Raw genomic sequence first — 14,097 nt, 5'->3', positions numbered from 1 at the left:
CGGGATGGCTCTGTGGGGCTGCTGCGGCACGGCGGCCGTCAAGCGCAGGGACGTCCCGGAGCAGCGGGCCGGGGCCACGCCGGGCGCGGTTCGGGCGGGACAGCGCTGTCCCGGGGCCGGGACGGGCGCGGTTCGGGCGGGGACAGCGCTGTCCCGGGGCCACGCCGGGCGCGGTTCGGGCGGGGACAGCGCTGTCCCGGGGCCACGCCGGGCGCGGTTCGGGCGGGGACAGCGCTGTCCCGGGGCCGGGACGGGCGCGGTTCGGGGCGGGGACAGCGTTGTCCCGGGGCCGGGACGGGCCCGCTCCCTCAGCCGCGCTGCCCGCTCTCAACATGGCCGCCGCGCCCGCTTCCAAAATGGCCGCCGCGGCGCCGCTCCCGCGCCGGGAAGCTGCGCGCCGGGCGCTGCATGGCCGCGGCCGCCCCGGGCATCTCTATGGCAGCGGGCGCTGCCCGGGCCCGGCGGCGGGAGGATGCCCCTGGCTGCCTACAGCTTCCTGCGGGCCGTGGGCAAGGGCAGCTACGGGGAGGTGAGCCTGGCGCGGCACCGCCAGGACCGCAAGCAGGTAGCGAGGGGCTGGGCCGCGGGGCACGGGCACGGCTCGGCCTGAGGGCAATGCCCGGCCCGGGGCTGGGCGGGGAGTGCCGCGTCTTCTGGTTCGGCTGTAGCCAGGCTTTGGCTGCTGGCCCTGACCCACCTTGGGCACGGGCAGGGACGTGGCACCGTGTCGGGGTGCAGGTGTGACCATCACCTGGTGTCAATGTGGTTGTGACCATCACCTGGTGTCAGGGTGGGGCTGTGACCATCATCCGCTGTCAGGGTGTTTTTGTGACCATCACCCAGTGTCAGGGTGGTTGTGACCATCACCTGGTGTCAGGGTGGGGCTGTGACCATCATCCGCTGTCAGGGTGTTTTTGTGACCATCACCCAGTGTCAGGGTGGTTGTGACCATCACCTGGTGTCAGGGTGGGGCTGTGACCATCATCCGCTGTCAGGGTGTTTTTGTGACCATCACCTGGTGTCAGGGTGAGGCTGTGACCATCACCAGGTATTGGGGTGTGGCTGCAGCCACCCAAGCTGCTGTTTCTGTTATCTTCCCTTCTCTATAAAAACTTTTTATTAAAGGTGTGAAGAAGACTCTTCCTGGGAAGGTTTTGGTTGTGTCAGAGTAGAAGCACAAGCATTTTCGTTGGAAAACTGAAATAATCTGTGTAGTCTGGCCAAAGCAAGGTGTTTGATAGGGAATGTGAGAGGGCAGAGAAAGGCGGATGGAGAACATCCAGAGGGCAGTGCCACAGGAACCTCGTGAGTTATGGGCGGGATTTGATGGGAGATGATGGGAGGAGGTCAGTGCCCAGCAGGGATCAGGAGGTGTGTCCTTCCCGGATGGGGGCAGTTCCCTGCTTGGAATGCCGAGGTGGATCCCTATGGCCCGTGACTTGTTCCCTCCAGGCCATCACCACGTGCACAGTCCAATGCCCTCAAAGAGTTTCTAACCTCATCTCATCCTAAAAGTAAACAGTGCATTGAGGTCGCTTTCACTCGGATTCAGGTCCTTGGATTTCATTGTGGTGCTGCTGGTCATTAACGCTAGCAAGAGCCTTGCTTCCCGTTTGTAGTTGCATTGTAAATATTGGGAGTGGTTTACTGTGTTTTATCTTCTGCCAACTTTTACAAACTTTATTTTGTAGCACAATGATCAGGATTTTTTTGTTGTGGCTTTGGCACAGTGCCACATGTTCTGTGAAAGAAACTGTGTCTTATTTAATAAGCGTATTTGCTGTTAATGGCTGGATTTTTGTGGAAAAGGTCAAGTAGCTTCAAGTGTTCAAAACAAAACAAAATGGAATTCATACACAATTTGGTATAAAATAAGGTGGAAGAGCACTGCAATAGACTTCAGTAGAGAATCTTGCCAGGAAAGCATGCTCATTAAACTAAATATAATCAATGCCAAGTTTAAAGTAAGACTAATATATGTGCTTTTTGCATTTTGCCGAGTATTTTCTAAAAGATGCTGATATAAGCTTTCCATAAACGATTTTTTATAAATTATTTCCATGCCCAAAGATGGAGTTGTATTCGACTTGTCACACAGACTACAGTAGTTGCAGCATTTATATTTTATTTTGAAGTTAAGTGATACTGTACACAATTAGCTTTGTGCTATTCTTCCTGGAAGTTTTGCAGCATCACAGGGTATATCCAGAAGGCTTCTGAAATACAAAGTCATGAGATGCTGTGGATTTTCTGGGTAATTGGTTCTCTTGGTATATAGGGGCATCTCCTCAGTACTAATTAAATGTGCTGGGCTAATTAATAGGTGCTGTCTGGAGAGCAGACACTGATCCATCTCTAAGGATGCTAAAATTCAGCAAGTAAAAATATTTTAAAAGTTTTTATTTATAACCTCTCCAGTAAGAGCAGGTTCAAGCATAACCATGACATGATTGTTTTGTGGAAAGCTGATGCCCTAAAGTGATGTCCTACAAAATTTTCTTCAGGATAGGGCCAGATCAGACCTAAATATTGGAGTTGTGGGTGATGAAAGTATTCTATGGATTTTATCATCTCATTTTCGGCTTTATAAATGTTTTTGCTGAAACCTGAAATTCCTTAGAATTACATTCAATGTAGTACATATTAAGGAAGTAGAAAACTTTTGTATGGAGGTTTGAGAAATTCTTGACCCATCTTAATAAAGAATAAAAGAAATTTAGGAATTAATATAAGACCTTTTGTCTCTTTCAGAAGACTTTTATAATTTGTTTGCACATTACTGCACACTTTATATATATTTAAGTTTACTATTGATGTGACCTTTTTGAGAGTAACTGTGGTGCACAAACAGGTACTTCAGGCTTAAAAGATGAATGACAGACACACATTTAAAATGAGTGGGGAGAAAAAGAGAAATGTGAACACTATTCAGAAGAAAGCAAAACACCACAAAATTCCTGAGCAGAGTTGTATTCAGGTGGATGAATGGAACACACCTGTTTCATTTTTATGGTGTAAGGGTAGAAGAGAAGAAATTCTGCATAACTTTCATCCAAAATGCAGCCTCCATGTAGATTAATCAGAGATTTCAAATAGTGTATTTCCTTTAAGTCTGGGGAATTCCCTAGGGCTTCTGCAGAGTCACTTTCATCTCTTTCCATACACCTTGCCTTGTTTTTTACAGTATGTCATCAAAAAGTTAAACCTTAGAAGTGCTTCCAGCCGCGAGAGGAGAGCAGCAGAGCAGGAGGCACAGCTGCTGTCCCAGCTGAGACACCCCAACATTGTCACCTACAGAGAGTCCTGGCAGGGGGACGATGGCCACCTCTACATTGTGATGGGCTTCTGTGAGGGAGGAGACCTCTACCACAAGCTCAAGGAGCTGAAGGGAAAACTCTTGCCTGAGAATCAGGTGGTGGAGTGGTTTGTCCAGATTGCCATGGCACTGCAGGTACAATGAAGTGTAATTTTGTCACCTTCAGATATAAACTTAATTTGACTTCTTATGTATTTAAAAAAATCCAGCTAAGCTGCAGCCTTTGGATTCCTGTTTGGCTCGGGTAGCATCTAATTACAGTGGTTATTAGTACATTAAAAATGGATCATTGCAGTCAAATCAACTATTTTAAGTAAGAAATTGCTGACATGTTTTATGTCCTCACCTCTGTAGCACGGTAGACAGTGGCTGCCTTTGGGGTGTTTGCACCTCATGTCTAAAATGCTTCTTTGGTTTGAAAGTTTACATTAAATTTACAAAATGTAATTTTTTTGGGGAAAAAAAGCACATATTCTTTCAGAATAATTTTGTGTTCAGTCTTTTTATTGCTGTTTTTAATGGTAAATTTAGACTATTAATGCACATTTCTATTAAGCCTTATCCTACTCTTTTAAATTTGTAATTGGAGCTTATCAAACTTTAAAGGCAATTGTTACAGCAGTAAAGACTAGATATAGATGTTAACATTAAAGAAAAAGAAATTGGACCGAAAATTCTATCTTAAAGTTGGCTATTGTGGTCAAAAATACAGTAATTATGGGTACTGTTTGGTTTTTGTTATCACTAATTTGCTACACTGTTTACACAAACCTCACATTATAATTTCCTCTGAAATGTTTTTGGACTAAGATTGTCAAGAAATGAAAGCAGCAGAAAGTGAGTTACAGTCTTAACTTTACATTTTTATTTCCTCTTTTCTGCTGATTTACAGAGATTTGGTTAAAGCAGTGCCAGGTTTTGGCCCCTGCCTGTATCAGTCACTTTTAATGTTATTTCACCAATAGTGTCTTTGCAGGTCACTCCTGACCTTGAGAGGGATTTCTGTGTTTTTTCCACTTTTGTGTTTTCTTTCTTTGACTTGTGTAATGAGATTTTACTTTTCAGCATAAAACAACCAATTAGGAGTTAATTAACCGTATTTATATGATTTTTTCCCCCTAGTATTTACATGAAAAGCACATTCTGCACAGAGATCTTAAAACTCAGAATATTTTCCTGACACGAACAAATATAATCAAAGTGGGAGACCTGGGAATAGCCAGAGTGTTGGAAAACCAGTATGACATGGCCAGCACTCTCATAGGCACCCCGTACTATATGAGCCCTGAACTCTTTTCTAACAAACCCTACAACTACAAGGTACAGTATGACAGTATAATTTCACTTTTCATAGGAGCCTTATTTTATTTGTCTCAGATCATTACAATCTTACCTGTGGATTTTGGTTTCTTATTGCTTCCAAGTCTTTTTAATCTTCCCAAAGACCAAACAAAAAAATAGGAGAGAGATTTGTGGGAATGCTTGGTTCTGAAAATGTGTTTAGGGATTCATAGCATGTGCTAAGTTATCACAACCAAGGTGTTCAGCAGGCTGCCTGTACCTCTCACAGCTGGAGAGACAGAGGATGGGAACAGAAATATCAGCCTATGTTAGAGAGATGCACTTTCTGAATTTATTGTATACCAGACAGGAAGTTTTACACTCAAAAGTTGGATTAGAAATAACAGCAGCATTAAAAAATAAATTAAAAAAAAAAAAGGTAAAGGAAATTTTAATGAGAGGAATAAGCAGTGTTACTGTGAATTTAAAATAGAACAAAGCAAACCTGTTCAGCTCTTGCTGTGAGCACACCATAAATATGAGTGTCTGTAATGAGCAAGAACTGAGGAGAAACTTCTTCCAATGAAAAATCAAGATTTTTCATTTACAGTTAGGATGGGTATTATACTAAAAAAGGAAACAAGCAACTCTTCCCCCAGTGATAGCTAATTTCTTCACTTCCTTTTGGAAAAAAATTGGGATATTTTTAAGGAAATAGTTGACTTGATCAAAATTAAAAATAGAAGAGTGAGGCTGAAGCCAGAAGTCCACAATGAATTTGGGCTTAATTAGCTTGCTGTCATTAAAAGCCTGTTTCAAAGCAGGTAACTAAGTCTAAAGATAAAACCTGTACAACTAATAAGAAGTTCCAAAACATTTTCTCTTCCTCTTTTTTCAGTCTGATGTTTGGGCCTTGGGCTGCTGTGTTTATGAGATGGCTACACTGAAACATGCCTTCAATGCCAAGGACATGAACTCCTTGGCTTATCGAATTATTGAAGGGAAGGTAAAAACTCCTCAAATTTTTTATATGCTTGGATTTTCTATCTAGAAATTGAAATTATATTTTCTAATCAGAAATGCTGAATGGAGTTGAAAATACTTGCTTGTAATGTACACCATCATATGTAAGACTGTTGCTTTGTGGTGGTGGATGATGTGATACCAGACTAAGGGAGTTATTCCTTTGTAGATATAGCTAGAGTTTCTTGTTACCTCTTAATTTAATTAATATACTGATTAATTTTCAAAGTTCTGAGATGGCTGTCTTAATTTGCTTCTGGTTTTGCATAAACATTACATAAAAACTAAATTAATGTGACATGCCATTTTCCTGTTATGTAAAATTCACTTATTTAAGTGTCTTCTTGCTTTGGCATATAATGATGTGAATATGGATTTATTTAATATAATTTTTTAAGCCTATATACAGAACTTTCACTGTTTGTGTTAATAAAATTAGGAACAGTTCTTAGCCACACTCTTGAAATTTCAGTATTTTGTTTAACATTAGGCAATTGGGTAACTTTCAGCATTTGAACAATGGTCTGTTTTTTATATGTATTTTTTGTGTAGCTGACCATAATGATCACACATAAATATTCTAGAAGTAGCCCCTGTTGATGCATATATTAAATAATATCAGACTTGCCTTTCCTTTCACAGCTGCCACCCATGCCAAAGGATTACAGCCCACAGCTGGTAGAAATAATACAAACTATGCTCAGTAAAAAACCTGAGGAGAGACCGAGTGTGAAAAGCATCTTGCGACAGCCGTATATCAAACAACAGATTTCTTTGTTTTTGGAAGCCACAAAGGCGTAAGACATTTTCATTTGAGTGAAACTGCAAAATATTCATGTTATTGTTGTCCTTTTTTTACAGCTTTTCCTGGGTTTTGTAGCAGGATAAAATCAGTTTTGTTATGTGCAGCTACAAAGCATATGAACATCAATTTCTATGAATTCTTTGGGAAATATGAGGGAATTAGAGCGGAAAATACTTTTTTTCTGCAAATGCAGAATCAAACTCTGTAGTTCTTAAAAATACAGAATTGGTAGAAAACACCTTTCCATATGGCTCTTGAGGCCATTTATCATCTGGGAGTTGAAAAATCAGGTTCCTTTTGATGTAATTATTTCTCTTTGTTAGGTTTATAGAACTGACCTTGGTGCTCTGCAGAACAAGTGTATATTGCTGGCAGAGTCTGAATTGAGTTTTTAAGCTCCTTTACTAGAATTGAAAATGAGGTTGTTGTGCAGTCTGTTGAAAAATCCCAGTATCTGATACTCTTTGTATGAAAGCTCTTTAGTGGAATTGGGCTTTTTTAAAATAGGATAATCAAAAGAAATATTTTAAGACCTTGTTGATGGTGACTGAATGAGCAACTTTCATTTTCTTTACAGGAAAGCTGCTAGAAATCATAAGAAAACAGTGGATTCTAAACCTAAAGACCCTTGTTCTGTCATCTCAGCAAAGAATGAATCTCACAGCAGGAATGTTACACACCAAAACCACTCCTCTGAGCAAGCCAGAAAAGACAAAGTTGTAAGATACGAGGAGTTTTTACCTTAAAAAAAAGCTAACAAAACCCAAATCCCTCTTGCTTTTTCTAGATAAAAACGTCAGTTTTAGAACAAGTGTCTTGAGCATCTCTGAGAACATTAGATCTGAATCTCAGAAATGTGTAAAATTCATATTAGGGAAAGAAATGTTTTTAGATAAGAGTGGCAGTAATTAAACACCTATGGATCAGTGAAGCTAATTGCAAGATCTGTAAGATGTTAACAACACCTGGTTTTATGTGAGTTACTCCTGAAGTAATTGGGGTCAAATAATTTTTCAAATATTTCATGACAAGGGGTAATAGTTTTTTACAATCAAAAACATATTTAAAAACTAATTCTAGTCCTAACCAAAATTCTTTATTGTTGAAATTCTTTCCAGTGGTTACAACAAACCTTTTGTAATGGTTAATCTTGTGCATGTTTTTTGTTTCTATAATAAGTTTTCTGTTCTGGGTTTGAGCTTTCAATGTTGAAATACTGGATATATGTGATAGAGCACATCCTAAAAACTCTTGGTGCTTGTTCCTCCCTTAGGGAAAAGCCAAGTGAGTACAACTTTGCTTTCATGGTCCTGGTGAAAAGTAGGTGTACTCATGTGTATAAATCAGTACCTGAAATAGGTCATTTGCAAATCTGTATCTCTTTAAAAATGTGGATTTTACCTTTTTTGAGGCTCCTAATCTGTTATTGATTATAATTTCCTTTCAGTTTGCTTCACACCTTTTTGCTCTGGTGTGTTCTTGATTTTTCCTTAGTGCTTAGAGAATTCTTTCATATGTGTGTAAAATGCAAAAGATAATGACTTTTTTTGTTTTTCTTTTAATCCTAGGATAAAGAAGATTGCATCAGCAAATGTAAAGCCAGCAAATTTCATCCCTTGGAGAAACCAGCTGTTGAGTTGGAAAGAAAACCAAACAAAAATGATCTGAACAGCTTGGGGGACTCCATAGCTACAGTCAGTGGAGTGAACATTGATGTCTCCCTGTCTGAAAGGATGAAGCATGGAAGTGACAAGTGTGGCAGTGAGAATATTAAAGCAAAGCATTTACATGTTCCAGGCCATTCTAAAATAACATCTAATAACCCACGAATTAAGGAAGATGGACAACAGCAAAGAGCAAAACAGGCTGTTAAAGCTGAAAGTGTTGAATCAAAGCCATCTTCTGTTGATTCTGTAGAAGATGATGATGACACTTTGAAACTCCTGCAGCCTGTATCAAAAGACCAAAAGCAAACTGAGCTGGTAATGCATATATGCTTATTTGAAATAGATTTAAATCTATTAATCAGTAGCCAGCTCTTACAATTTACAGAGCTGCTGCATGTGTTTTTCTGTCAAAGTAGGATGTTGCTGATGCAATTGAGATTCTTAAGTAGTTAAGAGCCTTGGGTTCAGATTTGCAAAGGCAATATGGTAAAGTAGTTTTGAGATTGCATCTATCTAGATGATTGGAATTCTGTTTTTACAGGGAGAAAAACTTGCATTCCCAGCTGTGAACAGAGAGAGTAAGAATAGTTTTGTAACGTTTGTTCTATGTTGTAAATAGGCCTGAATAATCTTGATTTGGATCAAGGCGCTATTTGGTGGTGATTGTCTTTTCACTTCATTTTGGTCTACCATGAAATTTTTAATGAGAAATCATTATTTGTTGTAGAGCTTGGATTCTACTGAAAAGCTGCTAGCACCCTTTGTTCCTGTTGTAATTCAAGTAAGTGTCCTTCTTTGAAGGTTTAGTAGCTAAAGATGCTGGTACAGCAGGTATTTTATCTCTCAAATAATTTATTGTGGTTGTACCTGTGCTATGTTAAGGTGGTTGCAGTCCAAATAGTAAAGGGACCTGTTCTGATTTTTTTTTTAAGTGTGTTTGTGTAAATCTGAAATGACAGGTCTATATTTTTTTAAAAATGCTTTTACTTATTAGGATGATGTCAGTAATGGAGCTTCAGGAGATGCTCAGGGAAAAATGACCTTCCACAAGCAGCCTCACAGCTGTGTCAGTGAGCCCTCGGTCCCATGGCAGCAGCAGAAGAAAGAGCATGCTGAAGGCTGCTCAGAGAAGGTGCAGATACTTGAAAAATACTTCTCCTCTCTCCTTTAAGACTCCTGTGTTTTTCCTCTTTAAACGTGGGACCTATTTTCTAAAAAAGGGTGGGTGTTTTAATGCTGTTCTTGTCTCATGTGTGTCTGTATGACTTCAGTGCAGATCACTGAAGTTGACTGGTAGAGGAAGCCTGAGTAGATCTTTGAAAATCCCAGTACCTTCAGGGATGAGGTGGGTGTGCCAGATGGGCTGTGCCTTTACTGGGTTGCAGTGTTTCCTAGGAAATTCCATTAGGACTTCTCACTGTTTGTAACTACAAGTCAGTACCTTTGTGGATAAGGCTACTTGTGGTGGGTAGTGGCTTAGTAGTGCTTTAGAACAGATGTGTAATGACTGCCCTGAGCTTCTGAGTGCAAACTGTCAGAAGAAAATCTTGGCATGCACACAGGATGGAGCTCCTGTCAGTTCTTCCAGACTGAGCAGGGAGGTTTCTTTGGGGAAAGGCACAAGGCTAGAGAAAAGGGTGATTGGTCATTGATAATATGGTTTTCTCTTTGGGTTTTGCTATTTGGGAGCGGGGACAGTTGTTGCAAAAGCATTCCCTGAAAAATAGTTTGGGAGGAGGGGGGATAAGATGTAGAGATGGCAAGAAGGGAAACAGATGTAAGCAGAGATGGGGAGAGGGAAGGATGAAGCTGGGAGATGTGAAAAGGTTACAAGAGAATTCAAAATCTCTGCCATCCAGCTTTACCATGCAAGAATGTCTTCTAGATTAGTATTTAAACTTTTAATTTTAAAAAATTATCGCTCACTTCTCTGTCAAGTTCAGAGCAGTTTCTCCTCGGCCTCTACCTGTTCCTTCTGATGTGACCCCAAAGACAGCCCAGAGGGGTGCAGAGCACCCTGAGCCTGCAGATAGTGCCAAACCCAGCCAAGCAGCCATTCCAAAGGTTAGTGATGAAAATTGTGCGTGTTTGCCTCATTCCTTCTGAGCAGTGTGTGCAGTGAGTAAAGAAATGTGTAGGAGCTTCCTGGAAGCCCTGCTCAGTGGGGAATGAGCCTTGCTGAGCCTTGGAGGTCAGAAGCCCCTTTTCTAGAGTTCAGATTGGTCTCATTGAAGACAGTTTTGTAATAAATAATTAAGCATTAAATAACAGCTCCCTCTCCTTGAACCCTTGAAATGGATTTTTTGCTTAATAGGTGATTAGAAAACAAAAGCCATAATGGTAATTGCAAATTAAGATCAAATTAACTTGCTTTGAAGGAGCGGCCCTTGTCAGCAAGAGAACGAAGGAGGCTCAAACAGTCTCGGGAGATGCTTCCCTCTGGTAATTTTTATGTTTATATGTTAACAGTTTATGCATAAACAGGCTAATAACTTTTTTCTGAAGAAATTATAACTTCTTGTCTGTTCTTCACTGCCATCTTCAGAATGGTGCAGTAAGGGGCTAGTTCTGTGTTAAATAAAAAATTCTGTTAACATGTCTGTATTTTTCTGCTTTTTAGTTACTTTCAATTGTGTTCTGTGTTGACAACTTGTCTTTGAAATGTACAATATTCACTTTCAAACAGAAGCTCCAATGTTTTCTATTAGCAAAATACTTCCCTCCCTGCTTGCCTTCTGCTAGGTGATAGATTTTTTTCTTGCATGAACATGAAACTAGTTCAGAATACACACAGCTTAGTTGTAAATATTGTCAAAATGTTGTCCTTGCAGTGGTTCCAGCGAGACAGTCATTAAATGGTGCAGCAGTTGAAGCAAAGTCACATGTGGAAAATTGTGTTAAAGTTCCTCAGTCCTCATCAGATCCCAGTATTTCTCAGGTAAACTTTGTCAAAAGTATTTCTTCCATGTAGGAACAGTAATATATACCATATTGCTGAATTACTTTCAACTGTTAGAATTTTTGTTATTTACTCCCTCTTCCCTTAGAGAAAGAGAGAACTCCATTGCCTGTCTGATGATGAGCTAAGCTCTTCCACAAGCTCTACAGACAAGTCTGATGGTGATTCCAAGGAGAAGTAAGGATTTTGTTTAATACTGTGCAAGAATTTTCACTGCTATACTGGACCTTGACTTGGAGTGGAAAAAAAAAAGGCTTTCACACTTCTATCTCTGCATAGTGAGTGATTGAAGAAGTGTGCGATGCATAGAGGAAAACAGCCCCATTGAATTATTGTCTCTCTGTGACTATGCACTTTCCGTGTTGAACTTTCTGGGCCATGAAATTGTGTACAATGGTTTGGTTTCCTGGCAAGCTACAGTTCACAAATCTTCCAGCACCAGAGGACAGCTACTGTCAGGATGCATTAAAAACACAAGTTAAAATATGCCAATGTGGTTCCTTTCCACTGTAAATGAGGCTGAATTTATCTCTGATTTTTGTCAGTATAAGCAGCTTTCAAAAGATGCAATTTGTTGCATTACCAGAATCAGCAATAGCCAGTAGGACTGTGGGGTTTTTTGGGCTCTGAGCCTTTGTTAAATGAAATAGTACTGATGTTGCTATTGATAAAACTGCACCACGACAAGGAATTTAACATGCAGTACTCTACTAGGACCTCAACAAACTCATTGAAAGCCCTTGGAATACAGGGTGGAAATTGCATTATGACAGTGACTGAATTATTTCTTCCTTCTCTCCTAGGAAAAGCAATGTGAATGAAATGAATGACTTGGTGCAGCTGATGACATGGACACTGAAAATGGACTCCAAGGAGAACTCTGAGTGCTGTGTAACCTCGACCCCAGCCCCAGAGTTTAAACTTCATAGAAAGTATCGAGATACTTTGATTTTGCATGGAAAATCACCTGATGAATCAGAGGAATTAAAAATGGAAGAGATTCCTTCAGGTCTGTTGCTCTGGGATTCTGTGGTAATACTTAAAGTTATTCCATATTCTTTTGCAGAATATGAAAATTGTACTGAAAGTAATTACTGCTGCACTGATTTTTTCATTGTATTTTATTTTTAATAGATATGTCATTGGTCCCTTACAAAATTAGGAGAATGGTTGAAATCCTTAGATCTGATGTGGTGCAAGGATTGGGAGTGAAACTTCTTGAGAAGGTGTACAGAATCATGGAAGAAGATGATGAAGAGAAAAGAGAGGTGAATATCTTCCATATTTAAAATATTTTAATTTCTTTATAAACCTAGATAAATTAGCAGGCTCTTTATCCTATTGAGATAGCGTAAACCTTGATTCCAGAAAGTCTTTATGTAGTCATGGGCAGGCAAGGACCTAAGTGTATAGTAATTTTCACACTTAGGTTTGATTCTACATGTAGACTGTGTTCAAATGCAACTTCTTCAGAAACCATCAGAGTTTAGGATTGTACCATTGGGAAGGTGTGAGGGATGCAAATAATTTTATTCTGTGCTGTTTGTCCAGTAATTTCTTCTGTCTCTCAAATGTTTGCCTTCACATTACTTGCCTCATGCCCTTTATGTCCAAAATAAGAAATAATTTAACATCAATCCCCAATAGAATTGAATAAGGAATACCTCCAGCCCCTATGATTCCAAGCTTGGTTACACTTACCCAGGCAGTATTTGGTTTGTAACCTGTGAAGATCTTATATTTTAAATTTTTGGGTGGGATTTGAAAGTCTCTTGCTTTTAGACAACAACAGTGTTCATTTTTCTTCTCTCTCATCCACATTGCCAAGCTTCACATGCTTCTTTCAGCTGAGTGCTTTGGTATTTTTCTGTTAATATTTTGGTAGCTTCTGCTTTTTTCAGTGCCAGTAAACGTTGTGGGTTTTGTTCTGTGTGTGCTGTGAACAGCTGCAGTTGCGGGAGCACATGGGAGACAAGTACGGGAGTTACAGCGCGAAGGCTCGGCACCTCAAATTCCTCGAAGAAAATGTGAAGCTCTGACCAGAATCTTTTCCTTGGAGGAAAGAACTGTTTTCTAGCTCCTTTGATAGACTGAACCAGCCTACAAAGCATGTTCATCCACTGATCTCCTTTGGTGGAATAAGGAGGTGAACTTGCAGAAAACATGAAGAGTTCATAATATTTTTCATGTTAAAATGTGAACCAGGCTATCACTTGTGCAGAAGAGAAACTTCCGAGTTTCTCTTTAGTTTAGTTTTTATTCTCTTAAAAAGTTGCTTTCTGTAGATGCAAATAGGGATCGATACCAAGATTTGTATACTAAGGAGTGTCAAAAAAGATTATGTTCTGGTTTGAATTTGTCATACCAAAAGGTTTTTGGTATGGTCCCATACTAAATACAGTAACAAAATCTCTGCCAAGGCTCTGATGTGATAAACTATAATCTATTACCTCAGATAGTTGTGAAAATTTAGCATGAAGGGACAATTGCTAATTTTTGTGGAACTCAAGGTCCTTAGGTTGTGTAAATTGCCAATTTTAAGTGCTGAAGGGAGCAGCTGTACTGCTGGTAAGGAGAAACTTTGCTCTTGTGTTTTGTTGCTGAGGCAGTCAACAAAGTGGGGGAAAGCACTTGGTATCTGGATAAAACAAGTCTGAAAATGTTTGAAAGGAATGCAGCCATGGTTACCATTGTTCCAGCTGGAGAAATCCCTTTGCCTTACAAATACTAATTCATTTTAGGAATGAAAGTGCCCAAGACCAGAATCTCTTAGGGAAAAGATAAAACACTTATTTCTCTTTATTTGCATACAGGGAAAAGATAAAACACTTATTTCTCTTTATTTGCATACAGAGTGTCTTCCTACAGTCCCCAGGTATGAGTACTATACCTACAGGAAAAGCACATGTTTTTTAAATGATAAAGTCAAATGGAATTGAATTTGTAAAATAAAACTATAAACCTGTCTGTTTTCCTGCCTGTAGGTGAAATACTGTAACCTCCAGCAGCTGTGAGGGAGCGTACTGAAATGACAGTAGTAAAATAA

At 40.0% G+C, this 14,097-nt stretch overlaps 1 protein-coding gene across 3 annotated transcripts; it reads left to right on the top strand.

Moving 5' to 3' along the window:
* The first annotated feature begins 389 nt into the window (after window positions 1-389).
* NEK4 (NIMA related kinase 4) lies at window positions 390-14,016 on the top strand. 3 transcript variants are annotated; one of them, XM_085590117.1, is made up of 16 exons: window positions 390-529; window positions 3,185-3,451; window positions 4,439-4,636; window positions 5,496-5,603; window positions 6,263-6,417; window positions 7,003-7,144; window positions 7,994-8,407; window positions 8,820-8,873; window positions 9,087-9,224; window positions 10,031-10,156; window positions 10,471-10,534; window positions 10,924-11,030; window positions 11,140-11,228; window positions 11,855-12,060; window positions 12,186-12,319; window positions 12,998-14,016. In XM_085590117.1, exons 1-16 carry the CDS (start codon window positions 473-475, stop codon window positions 13,088-13,090), a joined length of 2,352 nt encoding a protein of 783 aa, XP_085446243.1. In that variant the 5' UTR covers window positions 390-472; the 3' UTR covers window positions 13,091-14,016. The 3 variants fall into 3 exon arrangements, with proteins under 3 accessions (XP_085446243.1, XP_021389635.3, XP_085446244.1); XM_021533960.3 differs by having other exon boundaries at window positions 390-565; XM_085590118.1 differs by having other exon boundaries at window positions 390-565; window positions 12,953-14,016.
* The last annotated feature ends 81 nt before the right edge of the window (window positions 14,017-14,097 follow it).

This window comes from Lonchura striata, chromosome 12 (genome assembly GCF_050655825.1).
Source record: "Lonchura striata isolate lonStrDom1 chromosome 12, ASM5065582v1, whole genome shotgun sequence".
NCBI lineage: Eukaryota > Metazoa > Chordata > Aves > Passeriformes > Estrildidae > Lonchura > Lonchura striata.
This window is presented reverse-complemented; position numbering and strand designations above follow the sequence as displayed.

What these genes read in the sequence shown, in the direction of transcription:
- NEK4 (XM_021533960.3), top strand. Translation starts at nt 473, where the DNA reads ATGCCCCTGGCTGCCTACAGCTTCCTGCGGGCCGTGGGCAAGGGCAGC. An exon ending in ACCAAAAGCAAACTGAGCTG is followed by an intron (nt 8,408 to 8,819) that starts GTAATGCATATA and finishes TATTTGTTGTAG; the next exon opens with AGCTTGGATTCTACTGAAAA. An exon ending in ATGATGAAGAGAAAAGAGAG is followed by an intron (nt 12,320 to 12,997) that starts GTGAATATCTTC and finishes TGCTGTGAACAG; the next exon opens with CTGCAGTTGCGGGAGCACAT.